Source organism: Limulus polyphemus, unplaced genomic scaffold (genome assembly GCF_000517525.1).
Source record: "Limulus polyphemus unplaced genomic scaffold, Limulus_polyphemus-2.1.2 Scaffold1455, whole genome shotgun sequence".
Classification (NCBI taxonomy): domain Eukaryota; kingdom Metazoa; phylum Arthropoda; class Merostomata; order Xiphosura; family Limulidae; genus Limulus; species Limulus polyphemus.
The window spans coordinates 199673-215615 of NW_013667065.1; the positions used below are offsets into that span (position 1 = coordinate 199673).

Here is a 15943-nt window from a genome sequence, read left to right on the forward strand (position 1 = left end):
TTTTCTTATATATATATATATATAGATAGATAGATATAGCACATATTTTACGTAATAGCCACAAATCTATTAATGTAAAGGTTGTAATAATAAGTTATTGTTAGATCTTCCCTTTTATAAAAATTAGAAAACTCTACCACTACTACGGAAGTGAGGAACAGGTCTATAACATGACGATTTGAAATCGATACACTAACCGAACCGGACAAAAGTTTTCAAACCTCATTTTTTATCATAAAAAGTGAAAATGATCTCGGTGTCGTAACTACTGTAGCTAAATAGGTAGACAGAGAGCTAGATGGTGTAGCTAAATAGGTAGACAGAGAGCTAGATGGTGTAGCTAAATAGATAGACAGAGAGCTAGATGGTGTAGCTAAATAGATAGACAGAGAGCTAGATGGTGTAGCTAAATAGGTAGATAGAGAGCTAGATGGTGTAGCTAAATAGATAGACAGAGCTAGATGGTGTAGCTAAATAGATAGACAGAGAGCTAGATGGTGTAGCTAAATAGGTAGACAGAGAGCTAGATGGTGTAGCTAAATAGGTAGATAGAAAGCTAGATAGATATATAGATAGAATTTACCGTCTGTTCGCTTTTTTGTTACCAAAAAAAATACAACATCTGATAGCTAATGCAAACCACACCCCAGTGACATTAAATCGTTTCTGATGTTCGATAATACGTTTATGCAATGCATTAACATTGAATTATAGCCCACGAAGACAATTTATAACAAACACAATCATTTCCTTTTGCAGGTCATATTGATTATGGACACCCACTAAATCATACTTAGAGTATATTGCTACCCTTTAAAGAATCATAATTTGGGAATTTTGAATGATTTATGTTTAGTGTGGGCGCATTACCAAATTAAAAAGAAAAAAAGGTTAAGATATTTTCCACCCAACATAAAGTATATGTATAAATAATGAAGCGAGTTAACTATTTCTAGATGATTTACGTATGACAGAAATCGAGTATTCCCTGTAGAAATATTAAATTTAATATTTAATTTTTTTTCCAAACAGGTAACTTTTAACACGTGTAATTCCTAAAACTTATTGCGCAAGTTTGTCACGAAACATTGCACCATAAACTTTCATCTTTTTGTATTTTGTTGCATACCACTGAGTATGTGATTATACACTTTTCGCATCAGCGGAGCCCTTGCCTGATGTACAGACACAACTGTTTATCTAACCTGGTTTTGTAAGTTTCATGGTCAAACTTCATAATTAGCTTTATCAATTAAAACCAAATCCAACAACACTTCTTTATCGTTTATGGTATTAGGAAAGCAAGTTAATTTACAGGATAGGTATATCATTATTTGAAGTTGATGCTGTTTTTTTTAGCACACAGCTACACAATGGGCTATCTACACTATGCCCACTGCGGGTAACCTAACCCCGAATTTTAATGGTGCAAGTCCGTAAACTTATCGCTGACCCATTAGGTGCAAATTATAATTTCAAAAACCTGATAACATGAGCCTTTGCTTACCTATGGTTCAGTAGTAAATCTGAGAGCTTATAACGCTGAAAATCGGGTTTCGATACTCTTTGTGGCAGAGCACAGATAGCGCATTATCGAGCTATGCAAATAAAATCATGAGTTATACCGAGAGGTAGACCTTCCATCTTCGTAAGGTAAACCTTCAACCTTTATAAGGTAAACCTTCCATCTTCATAAGATAAACCATCCATCTTCATAAGGTAAACCCTCCACCTTTATAAGGTAAACCATCCACCTTTATGAGGTAAACCTTCCACCTTCATAAGGCAGACCTTCCATCTTCATAACGTAACCCTTCCACCTTCATAGACTAACTGCTGGGAAAAGGGTGGAAGATAAAACCTATGACTGTAAGATCTTGTATACGGATGACCTCTAACAAATCATCTTTAGCAAACACCTATATTCAAGTGATTTTATAACAATGGACTAATTAAGAAGGGAATATAAGAATAACATAGCAGTTGTGAAAGTCCAACGGTCACTTCTGAAATTACTATCATATGTACAAATATCTGTACAGTTTGTTAGCCTCAGGTTTCTGCATGTGGTAAAATATGACATTTCACTTTTAATCACAACGTTCCTATATACATACCAATTATAAATAGTCTTAAAGTAATTTTATATAAAATTAAATTAATGCACAAAGTTTGGTGCAACGAATGAATTTATCAATATACGTATTATGGAAAGAGACATAAACAAGTTAACCTTACAAGTTTCGGACGGCCAAAAGTGCACTTCCAATTATCAGTTATTCATATAGTTAAGACTTCTGATGAGGATTTTGTCTTAACGGCTAAAATTCCTGAAGAAGACTTTGTCATAATAACTAAGAGCTCGGCTTGGAGAAGCTTTAGTCATAACGATTAAGAGTCATGGAGAAGGTGTCATAATGGCAAGAGCCCTAAAGAAGGCTTTCTCGTAATAACTAAGAGCTTGGCTTGGAGAAGCTTTAGTCATAACGATTAAGAGTCATGGAGAAGGTTTAATCATAATGCTAAGAGCCCTAAAAAAAAAGGTTTGTCATAACAACTAAAAGGCCCAGAACAAGGTTTGCCATAAAAGGTAGGAGCTTTGAGACAGAGTTTTTCATAATGACTAGAAGCTCTGGAAAAGGTTCTGTTATAATAACTGAAACTCTTAAAGAAAGCTTTATCAGAATAGTGAAAAAGCTGCTCTGAAGAAGAATTTCCTATAATACCTAAGAGCCCTGGAGAATGTTTGTTATAATTGCTGAAACCTCTATAGAAGCCTTTATCATGATATCTAAGTGCCCAGAAGAGGGCTTGATCATAATAACTAAAATTCATGGAGAAGTTTTTGTTATAATAATTAAGAGCCCTGAAAAAGGTTTTACCATAAGTGGAACGCATTTCTTGAATGTTGATTGGCTGGTAAACTATTATATTCACAAACTGTAGTTCAGATAACATTTTGGATCTAAAAGGTTTAAAACTGAAAATACTTTTAACTCGTATAGTTTGTTTGTTTGAGGAAGTTCTTTATTAGCTCTAGAAAGGTGCTTCATTTAAACGTAGCTCGCAGTGTAAGTTTCTACATATAAAAATCTATATATCTATGAGTGTATGTGAGTGTGCACTAAAATCATTTAGAGTAATCATATAGTTTCACTATAAACCGAAAATGGAGTAATATATTTATATACGTATATGATGCATTTCTGAGATTTATCCTAAGGACGTCACGTGTAAACAATTAGTCAACCAAGTACGCTTTGTATACAGCCCTTCTTGAGCGAGTTTTATTGTCCATTTACCAGTTTTAGTTACAATGGAAATATTAGTTTTATTACTTTTGCATGAAACTATACAACTGGTTGAAGGAAAACTGGAAATGTTTGCCTAAGTCACACGCGCATGTTTCTTGACCAAAATGTTAACACAGTTTCTGAAGTCTCTCGACTTAAAATAATATTCAGAAGGTCTAGATTTCTAATAGCAAATGATATGTTAACTAAGAATAATTTTCCTAATTTCTCGATAGCGACATTTATGTGAATTTTTACCATAATAATATTTTACCATATTATAACTTTTATTTTACTCTCATTCTTTGTCCATTCTTTCTCGATAGCGACATTTATGTGAATTTTTACCATAATAATATTTTACCATATTATAACTTTTATTTTACTCTCATTCTTTGTCCATTCTTTCGCCTAACCTCTCGTACTTTTTCGGAAAAACATCGTGTACATATATATACATATAATTCAGTTCTTTTCAATTTTCCTTTCTCCTTCAAAATATTTTCTTTCTTTTTCTGATTCTAAATTACTGCTTTTTGGTGTTGGCCATCTTCTTCAATTTCTTTCAACCTATATACTCTTTCCACTCCCTTCAACTAAAATCCAATTTCTTCTTTAACCTTCCTCTCTATATCTTCCAATTTTTGAATTTATTAAAATAATATCTTATTATATTATAGCCCTAATCTACTGAATCGAACACTTTTGCCTGTATTCATTGCTGTTTTAGTTGTTCTTACCCATGAATATTAATTGTAGACAGTTGTGTCCACAGTAACTTTATTTCTTATTTTACGCAGTTATATACAGTAAAATTCTATTACTTACATGAACATCAGCTTCTTTAATACGACTAGCATAAAATACCCGCGTTCCGCTGTAAGACTTAAACATGATTCACAGAGGCCCCTTTTACTGATCAAACTTATTCTCACTTACTTCTACAACTACCCCAAGAGGAGTTCCACTAGTTTCGAATGGGAGAATGAACCCAGTTTCAAACATACGCCCTCGGGATCTCAAGGGTGCCAGAAACACAACTTTCGATGTCAGACTCTGAAAACTACACCTAGATCCCAATCATCTTGCTTGGGTAACCCTCTGGGCGTGTTTAGTTCCTCTTGTAATTCCCGTTGTAGGGGGGTAGCGACATTTCCAGACCACCCTGAATCCGCCTGCAAAATTTCATTCTGCTAGCTCGAAAACTGTGAGGCTTAGGGGGGTGGGGGAGCTGAACAAAGATTCAGTGATACATATAACACAAAACATGGCGCCCCGGATCTCCAACAACACAAAATTTGATGCTTGATTTGGGTTCAGCGGCCCTAAAATGTTTCTCTTAGACTCTCATCATACTTGAGTATCCTTCCTGGGGGACAGTCCCTTTGATACCCCTGTAAAAGAGGGTTTCGCCGGATAGAAAAGGACACCACTCAGACTATCATGAGTCAGCTTGTCAAGTTAGGCCCTGTTGTTTCTAGAACTATGGGAAAAGTTAGCTAAATACTACACATAAAACTTCAAGCTGAATTAATATAGAACTTAACTTGATAATTAACATCATTAAAAAAGTTTATTCTACCGAGAAACAATGATAAAGCAAGAGAGAATTTAAACTATTTTCTAATAAGTGATATGATGATTAATGTCACAGTATTTGATTTATTTCTAAGTTGTTGTTGTTCATTTAGACCAAAGCAGTGAATCAAACATCTGATTCCAGCGTTATAAATCCGTAACATTACTGCTGATCCACCGGAGGACATTTCTCACCTACCCAGCGTTAGGTGTTTTGGGGTTCAATATGTAACGGTGACTTAGTAGGTCCTCAATATCCTGAAGTAAGCTGAGCATTCATCAGTTAAAATCTTTGATCTAGTCGTTTTCTGTGAGTTCTCACACAAGTGTACAATAGAAAATTCTACGGGTTGATTTTTATAAACTTTGAGTTTCGAGTAAGCTACGCCAATTTTACTAACAGGAAAAAAGCCAAGTGTGCTTTTTATATAGGGTACATTTGCAAATTCTGCGTACAGAATGAAAAACAACTTTTAAATCATGTTCTAGACAGGATACATGTGCGTTTTCATGTATCCTTTTAACGATAGGGAGAACGTTTTGAGTATCCCAGGATCATTACGGGATTATTTAAACTGGCAAAAGTTTGAAAATTAATAATAAAACTTTGAAACCTTGTTTATGATGCGCATATTTTACTCTTTTGGAAGATTAAAGAAAATTAATTCACAGCTGGAAGTTTTTAAGTCAAATTAAAATATCCATTCTTAAATTTCAGTTATTTTGTATGCAATTATTCAACGAAACCAAGATTGTTTAAATATTGTTATTGGTAGTCCTTAAAATCCATTACACAAACTTTAATCATAAAATGTTGTTATGTTGGTGTTGAGATTATTATAGCTCATTTCACACATTGACTTTTGATTTGAAACCGTTAAGAATCTGCCCAAAAGGGCTGCCATCTAGCGGTGGATATATACATTAAGCTGTACTCAGACAGTAAGTATTATGTTGCAGACGTGTAGGAGTAAAAGTTGGTCCAGCTACAAATACCAAATTTTTTATAGTTTCAATAAATTTTACAACTTGGTGTGTACATGTGCAGCCAATAAAAGATGAGACAACCAAATAGTTTTTACATTCGGCATTCCTGCAGTCCATCATCCAGAAAAAAGTTCAGTGGCGCGACTTTGTATAAATACATTCAAACGATTTATAAACCTAAGGAAAACAAATTTTTAAAGTCAGTGAGTTGACGTTTTAGAAAATTTAAATATAACAAAAACAAAGCTTGAGCATTAAGTTTATAAGAAGTTTTATAGCTAACATTAAAGTTTCTAGGATAAAATGGTGAAAAATGAAATATAACTTTACGACTCTAATTCAGTTGATATCACTAACAGTTATGAATACAATGATCATTTTTGTAAAACGTATAACAAAATAAACAAACGTCATGTAATTACGGAGTAATCCAATAAAAATTGATAAACTAATAACATTGCTAGGTAAACTTAAAAGCCTCACGTAGTTATATGTGTTGTTCTTCGAACAATAAAATAAGTCGGTTTTCCGTATTATGCATATTGTTGTTTTATAACACTTTCTTGGACTTGGTGCCATATCAGAAAAGTAATAACAATACTTTAAGTAGCTTAGCCAAAGTGTACATTCTCAATTCAGAAGTGATTATTTCTATTAACTCTAATGATATAATTTTGTTTCACGCAATCCCTTTATCTTGAAACTAACTGAATTTCTTAACACAAAAGTTAATTTGCAAGAAGAATTGTTCACATTAATACGGCTTGCTCTTGACTTCTTAACACCCAAGAAAGAACTTGTCATCAATGTATGCTCGACTTCTTGCTACAGGAGTCAATCTCGGCCGCCGACAAACAATTTAATTATATTATTTCTCGTTCTGACGACGTTTTTTTACCCCATATAAGCCTAGAATATACGCAGATGTGTATAATATAGTTATGCAAAAAGAACAACAACAAAAAACAGGTTAGATAAGCTCAGAAGATTCTGAAAAATAAATATATGTATTTCGTTGTGTCGGGAAACCATTGTTGTCAACGTTCAATGAAGATTTCTGCCAGATAAGTGAAAAATTAACGTCATTTTGTAAAACTTCGTTAACTCAGATTTTTCTTTCTGTCATACGTTTAAACATACGATCTTATTAACCGCTGTCGGAGAATATCCTGCTTAGGCAAACGTTAATTATAAATCAATACTGAATTATCATGAAGATGTTAATAACTTAGTCATAAGAAACATAAGGATGATAACACATTTTTCATTTGGCTACATCATCAGCCAGGTTTCAAAATATGTAATGTTTGAACGTTCTCTAATATTTGTTGGAGAATTATCTAATAAGATTAAATTCTTTTTTTAATGTAATCAAAATTTGATACTTATGTCAAAATCCATATTCGAGGCTTCATAAAGTATAATAAAAAATAGAGAGAAAAAAATATATAGATTGGCAAACTCAAATATTAATAGCAGTATCTAGGTTGGGATAGTAAAAAAATAGTTTTTAATAGGAAATATTCTTGAAGTATAGCAAGAACTATCAGAACAAAGACAATAAATCAATTATTTTAACCAAGATAGAATACACAACACGACATATTGATTCTCAAGGTTTAAAGTATTCATATAAACTCTATGAAGTAAAACAAGAGAGATACAGTCGTAGTCTAAAACCGAAAATACATATTGTGAATATGATTATTTTAACATAACTTTCTTTCTCAAACTCTTCTTTAATTGGTATCTTGTGAGACATTATCTGCCATTGACAAAAAGTTGAAAGAAATGCCTTATTTATTAAAGTGTACACATTTCAATACATAGCACGTTTCTTTTGTAATTACTTCATAAATTCTACGTAATAATAACAATAATACCGCCTGCAATATCGTGCTTTTAGTTTCAAATCCATATAATTAATATTTCAACACAAACTAATCACGTGGTTCTAAAATATGTTCCAAAGTTTTCGTTCACGTGGTAAACAAGAACTAAAAAATTGGACTTGCACATGAATGGGTCCATACCACTTAACTCAGAAATAATCTTTTTTCAGATAATAAATTTTATGAATTTTACTTTAAACTTCATTGTATGCTCCTATAGATAAATTACTACACTTCCATATGATACAAATACTTGAAGGTTGCAAGTAGTAATAATTTAAAATACGTTTATTCAATGAACTTTATAAGATTTATTAAGATTAAAAACTGCCACAAACATGTATTTAAGAATAACTCACGTAATTAGAAAATTTTCGATATGTTTTTATAATCATGAACCATCATTTATATTAAGTATTTGGGGAAAAAATGCGCAGGCTACAAATACTTTACAGTGTAAGATTTTACACACAAATATCAATTGTGATGGAACATTAAAGAATGCCCTAAAATCTGTAACAGAACATGATCAATAAATTCGAGACTAATAATTATTTGTTATGAAACACAAAAAAATAGATAAAAAAAGTCTGAGTAAAACGACACATAAAAGCAGGAAGTTATCTAGCCATTGGTTAAATATATTATCTTCAAGACATGTCTACTTTTCTTTAACAGTATTATGAAACCTTAATGAAGGTTATTTAGCTGTTTTTTCCAGTGTTTTTAACTTTCTTTTTAATTTTTGAACAATCCTACAGAATCATCGAAGAAAGGAAGTTAATATATATACATTATTTCTCCAATATTTCTACTACTTTTTATTCTTGAACAACCCTATAAACTACTTGAAACACACAAAGCTACACAAAGGGGTATATGCTGTGTGACCTAAACGGGTATCGAGCCCCGATTTTTTAGTGGGGACACACCCCCTATAAAACCCTCAAGCAAGGATGAAAGGAATTGCTAAGATAAAGATATGATTAGGAACTCGAAGTATCATCCAAAAACTTCCTAGACAGATTCAGATAATAACAACGCCTCTCAAGTGTATTCTCTTCCACATAAAGCTTTTATCAAGCAAGAGGTCGAACAAGGTTATTTAGCTATTAATCAAATTTATTATTTTAACACCATTTCTATTTCTTTGCAGTTATATCAGTTCTGCATAAAGCTTAAAGAAGGTTATTTGGGTTCCAGATAAATATGTTATTTTCACGGCATTTCTAAGTTGCTTTTATTATTTTTGAAAAACCTTTTTAATGCACATATATTTCAACAACACACATGCATTTTTTAAAGTAAATTGATAAATACATATATTACAGGGTCAGTAACACATTAATGCATATATAATTCCTAATTTTCTTATGATCCTTAAAATTTAACTTTCAAAATTTTTAAGATTTTTCAGGGAAAATTATTTAAATTGCTAAACAAATGAAAACTACTTCTACAGCAATACGGTAACAAGCTATAGTTTATGCTGCCATCTGTTGCTGGTAATATCAAACAAGGAAGGTAATTAGAAAAGAGGATTAGCTAAACAAAATATTTTTTTTTATTGCAAATATCGCGACCTGATAGATACATATAAATTACTTATTCGGTTAAAATCACAATCGCAAATTTATAAGTAATAACTTATATTTTCATGCTTGGGAATATATTTTCAAAATAAATCGACTCTCTTAAGTAAAACTGTAGTTATTAGTGACGATATATTTTAAACATATTGACTAAATATGATAACTAATTTTAATTAAAATATGTTTAATTTTTTGAAAGTATTTACTACTATTATTCATTTAAACAAAACAATAATAGTAGCTATATGGTTAAATGTCTATAATATTTAGAAAGGAAATTATTGTATCATTTTTCTTACTCTTAGAAAATATTTTAAAATAATGACGATACTAGAACAACTTCTTTAAGATAACATAGGGAGTCAGAAAAAGTAAAACTTGACATTTAGACATCATGTTTCAAATACTTATTAAGAGAATCCAAAGTTTAATGTACAGGAATACCCCTGTCCAGTAGAATACAATCTGAAAACCTTTGTTTGAGTCTTGTCGTTCCAGTAACAAAATGGCGTTGGTTTCGTTGGTTGGGATCTCCCGATTGCAGTATGGAATGTCACAGCAAGAAATACACTTCTGCCGGTAAAGAAACATATTAAATTATATTCATGCGCCAAAGTATTTTGTATTTGATAAAATATAAATAATTGATGTGTGTTGTAAAATAAATAAATTATTTACCCAACTAAATAAGTTTGTCAGCTTCTCAATTTTACAAACATCGAAATCTAATAAAAATTAGTTTAAAAAATATAAAATAAATTTCCTAATTAGACGTTTTCTAAAACCGTTTTCTAGACTTAAGAGTGTTTATTACTATATTTTATATTTTCAAGAGTTTCTTTCTTTAAGTGCAAAGATACACAATGCGCTCTGTCCACCACGAGGAATCGAGTCCCAGATTTTAGCGTTGTAAGTACGTGAACTTACAGCCGGTCCACCAGGGGACGTTTTTTTCAACAGAGAGTTTTATTTTTAAATTAAATAAAGCATATTGGAATATCTTTTATGAACCCTGAAAACATATTTGAGTTTGATTCAGCTAACGATCAAAAGAGCATGTCTAACAGTTAAAATATTACAAATAAGATTCGTTCTGGGTCTAGGAAGAATTTCCAATTGGAACATAATACCTAATAGATTAGTCTAAGTAAAAACAAAATGTATTTATTTGAATTTTAGAAAGTCTAGATAAGTTTGACTACATTTTTAAAGAAGATCTAAAGTATTTTCTATTAAAAACAGTAAATTATAATTTTTTTGGAAGTGATCACTTTATAAAAACATTTATGTTTTCTAATTAGTTATTTTTTAAAAATGTAATTAGAAAGAAGTGTATAGAATTACCATGTTAATAGGATGATTTGCTAAAAGATAGCAACCAACTGTCCTGTGATTGCATTGTTCTTTAGTAGCACAACTTTTAGATAACAAGGTTGTCTCTCCATATTCATCCATGATATGTTTGGTGTAACACAAAGTTTGGTCTGAAAATAAACAAACTAACTCATTATCTTTTATCAACTACCATATTATTTATGGGGTTATGCGTCCTTGTTATGTCACCATACAGTATCGAAATCTTTAATATGTATATAACTACCATATTGTTTTATCTTTTCTAAATATTGGCTACCATTATCTTCGTGTTGTTCAAAATAGTTGTAATTATTTTACTCTCAAGTATTTGATCATTAATTTACAGCCACTACACAAATTATTGTAAATTTACTAAAACGATTTATTTGAGAATGTGTTCTTATTGGATGTTTGAATAGCTCTAATTTCAATTATATTTATTTATAAGATATTTTTTTATTTTAAACATTTTCCTAAACACATCTATGTTACTAACCTATACACTAGATCTAAACTCACTGGCGCCATCACATGAATATTGGAAAGTACTGTACCAAAACATACGTTCAAGGTGGAAAATTGTAATTTGTCTTATGAATTAAAATAAGATATTTTAAATTGTATAATAGATATATTTTCCTTTCTAATTTCATCAAAATTAACTTTAAACAATTTTTGATATTTAAGAAGAAGAAAATAATGTCCAAGTAATAGGCTGGTGACCATATGACAAAATATGTGTTTTTTGTCATCCTTCCCATGGTAGAACAAATGACATGCCCAATTATTCATAAGATGGTTATATATTTATAAAAGGTAGTCAATATATGTTCGTGAGTATATTTTAAAACTATCCAAACCCTTAAAACAATAAGCTACGGGATTTTATAGAAGTGGTTATACTTGACATAATTATTGCAGAATTTCTTTCTTTTTCTTTGAACGAAAATCATACGCACCAATTCACGCTGTAAAATTGCCTATTATATTCCAGGTTTATGGGAATATTTGAATTGTGATCGTAAAATGATCACGTAAAGTGATTCGATTCTGGTGAAAGAACTTTGTGATTAATGTGTGTTTTGAATAGAAGTCGTTAATATTCTTATAAAATGTTTAATCCCTTCAATAGTTCAGGGATTAAGCCATGTACTTCAAAATTTTTTCTGTTATATTGCTGGCGATGGTTTGATTGAGTTGGTGATGCAGTGAAACAATGGTTCTTCTCTCAGATCATTCATTTTTTTATTGAGTGGTTAACTCCTTCAATAATTCACCAATTAATCCCTGTTCTTCAGTAAATATTTCATTTTTATAGTTGGTGATGGTTTGTGTGAGTTGGGGACAGAGTAAAATAATGGACCTTCATTTAAAGTCGCCAGCAAAGAGGACTAGGACGGTGGATGGTTAACATTGTATTATTTGTTTGAAGTCCGTAACCAAAGACAACCGTATGAATCTAATCATTGAAAACATAACACAAGGTGGACTACTTTCTCTTTTGAATTCAGCTGAAGTTCGCAAGATAAAATTTATTAATTTTTTGGTCAGTGAAAGATAATATTTTGAATCTTTAGTGCAAAGTCTTGTTCTACAAACGTTGTAGGGCAAAATACACCAAAAATACACAGCCTGCGATTAATCAAAAACAAGCATCAAATAACCTCTGACATCTCATAGGCGGACGAACGAGGTTTCCACCTGGTGGGGGAAGGTTAACGCCTGTTAGTAATTGTATAGCTGCTATACACTATTTGCTAACGTTTTACCATGTATTATAGGAATTATCATTTAAAACATATAAATTACAAATTTATTGGGGCTCATACTCCCTGATTTCCATAGATTTATCATGTGCAGATCTCGACTCGCATGCACTTAAGACCCCCAGGTAACTTTTGTTTCCCCCTCCTATGCTTCTCGGTACCCACTACCAGTCAGGCATATGTTCCTGAGCCTCACAGATTTAACAGGGCAGTTACTGAAAGCCTTAGCATACCTAAACTCTGATGGTGATAAGAAAAATATAGTCCTGCGCCGTAACAGCTGGTGAGAAAAGACTTGATGATGAGATAAGTTTGTTCCAATGTCTTGATCTATCTGAATTTAATGCCAAGTACCGTAGAATATGCTATTCTCATTATGTAACGGAAATATATATATATAATCTGCACAAATGAATTAGAGCTCGAGCATGTCGATAAGTCTACAGTAGCTGTCTTAATAAGCCTACAGTAGCTGTCTTGGTAAGTCTACAGTAGCTGTCTTGGTAAGTCTACAGTCGCTCTCTTGGTAAGTCTACAGTAGCTGTCTTGATAAGTCTACAGTAGCTGTCCTGATAAGTCTGCAGTAGCTGTCTTGATAAGTCTACAAGACACAAGATCATGCCTGACTAGAATGCGACTAATGGCTGGATTTCGATTATTGTCTTTGGTTAAATATTCCAAACAAATGATGCAGTGTTGGTCATCCACTGTCCTAATACTCTTTGCTGGCGACTTTAAATGAAGGTCCATTATTTTACTCTGTCCCCAACTCACAAAACCATCACCAACTATAAAAATGAAATATTTACTGAAGAGCAGGGATTAATTGGTGAATTATTAAAGGAGTTAACCACTCAATAAAAAATATAACTTTTACAATAAAAGATATTACTTCCATTTAAAACACACATTAACCAACAAGGTCTTTCTTCAAAACCGGATCACTTTAACGGATCATTTTATGAACACAATTCGAACATTTCAACAAACCAAACTTGGAATGTTAACAACTACACACCATATGTATGATTTCCACTTGACCATCATTGTGTCATGTACTCCCATTTCTATAAATCCCGTAGTTTATTATTTTAAAAGTTAGGGTATTTGTTAAATATGCTTACATGGGTCAAAATACGTTGTAATTGGTTCTACTGTGGGATTGTTTGTTTTGAATTTTGCGCAAAGCTGCACGAGGGATATCTGCGCTAGCCGTCCCTAATTTAGCAGTGCAAGACTAGAGAGAAGTCAGCTAGTCATCACCACCCACCGCCAACTCTTGTGATACTATTTTACCAACGAATAGTGGGATTGACCTTCACATTATAACGCCCCACGGCTAAAAGGGCGAGCATGTTTGGTGTGACGGGGATTCGAACCCGCGACCCTCAGATTGCGAGTCGAGCGCCCTAACCACCTGGCCATGTCGGGCCTCTACTGTGGAAAGGAGTAGCTTCCCTTTTTTTGTCAGATGGCTGCTATTCTTTAAGTTATTTTTAGAAAGCAAAACTATTGCTTTATTAATATCTTATTATTATTAATAACGTTACATTTCTCAAGGTATTTATAGAAACTCTAGCATTGTAAACTGAGCTACAGTAGTTACTTCTACACAATATCAAGATGTACGTTTTGTTTGTTGAAATTCGCGCAAAACTACTCGAGGGCCATCTTCCATAACGCTCCTAATGTTGAACTGATAGGCTAAAGGGAAAGCAGCTAGTCAACACAACCACCACCAACTCTTTCTCTACTTTTACCAACGAATAGTAGGATTGGCCGTGACATTATAACGACGTCACAACTAAAGATCGAGCATGTTTGGTGAAAGGATTTGATTCCGCAACCCACAGATTACGAGTCCGGTGCCATAGCCACCAGGCCATGCCAGGCTTTAGAACTTATACTTTTGACATTTAGTTATTAGAATGTCCTCTAGTTTTCGCCACATTGGGAATTTCAACTATTCCTATTATGTTAAAAATAATTTTCATCGTAGGTTGTGATACCTGAAAATACTAGCAAGAGCTAGGCATAAAGGATTAAACCTAATGAAAGAACTATAAGCACACAACCATTTCTAATGAAATAACTAAACGCACACAACCGTTCATAATGAAAGAACTTTGAGCAGACAACCGTTCATAATTTAATAACTAAACGCACACAACCGTTCATAATGAAAGAACTTTGAGCAGACAACCGTTCATAATGGAATAACTATGAGCACACAACCGCTCATAATGAAAGAACTTTGAACAGACAACCGTTCATAATGGAAGTATTATGAGCACACAATCGCTCTTAATGAAAGTCTAACCGACTATGAAGATTTTAACCGTTAGTTTCTTAAAATACAAAATCATATAGCAATGACATAAATTAGCGTGTTCAGCACATCTCAAATGTATCAATACGGTAAAGGTGCTGCTCACATCTCTCTATAAAATTGTCAATCTACTTTGTATCCTAACATTAGTTGAAACGAATGTTACTTGGAAATACAGGTTTGTTAAAAATGACTTATTAACCTGTAAATAGAAAGATAAGTTACCCTAAAATTGTCTTCGTCATTACCACTAAATTTTTATTGACAATATTGAGGTTTCAATCTACATTTTACGCCCTCAACTTATTTATTGTTTAAGTTCCATACTAAAGAAAATGTTTTGAAGAAGTTATAATTTTCTCCTTACACCAGAATGAAACTAAACACCTTGAGAAGAAAGAAAACCAGCAGTTTGTTTTCATTTAGAAATATTTCAATTACCTCCAAGACAAATTCAAAGTATGGTCAATCACCGTTCACAAAAACGTTTATATATTACCTTTTAAATATAACGAGTTAGGTCTAAGTTATTACTCTGACCCTGAAGGGGGGGGGGCGAAGGTATTGCAATCGGGTCCATGTGTGTGTGTGTGTCTGTCTGTTTGTATTTTCGCGCACGTATGGCAAAAACTGATAGACCAATGTACATGAAAATGTTACGCAAGACGAGAAGTCAAATTTTGGCCGGATCCAAGTCCGGATCATTTTAAAGCATTATTTTATAAAGGGGAGATAGGGCATTTTCGCGGTTTTGTGTTAATAAAGTATGATCGGACTTGTACCAGATTTCATGAGCACATTAAGGTTGACACTCCTCATCACAATACAAAAAATCACCGGATCGTTGATCACTCTTTATCTGAGAAAGATTTTCTGAGTTTTCGAAAGTGAAATTTGACGTTGTCCAATATAAACGCATACAATCTCGAAAAGGAGCAGCGTGGCGAAGGTATGTTTTTATTATGATTACAAGGTCAAAATCAATTGCCATAACAGTAGAATATTTCCAAATCTTTTTGTGATAGGTTACATTCTTCCAAGTTATGTCACAGTGAAGGAAATAGAATGTTATCAGTGTTCATGACGTATATACATCAATTGACTGCAATGGGAAATCTGTGGTGGGTTTTATTGCTCTTTGGCCAAAAAT

General features: G+C 32.6%; 1 protein-coding gene across 5 annotated transcripts in view; it reads right to left on the reverse strand.

Moving 5' to 3' along the window:
- The window catches only part of LOC111086815 (ly6/PLAUR domain-containing protein 6B-like), a 38181-nt gene that overhangs the window by 3477 nt on the left and 18761 nt on the right, over window positions 1–15943 (reverse strand). For 3 of the 5 annotated variants that reach the window (XM_022391216.1, XM_022391215.1, XM_022391217.1), the window contains exons 4-5: window positions 10687–10826; window positions 9597–9915 (exon numbers count right to left, since the gene is read on the reverse strand). In XM_022391216.1, coding sequence (XP_022246924.1) covers window positions 9742–9915; window positions 10687–10826 — 314 coding nt within the window. In that variant the 3' untranslated portion in view covers window positions 9597–9741. Of the gene's footprint in view, window positions 1–5956; window positions 6036–9596; window positions 9916–10686; window positions 10827–15943 lie in introns of those variants that run through there. The other 2 variants (XM_022391218.1, XM_022391219.1) reach the window with 2 other exon arrangements.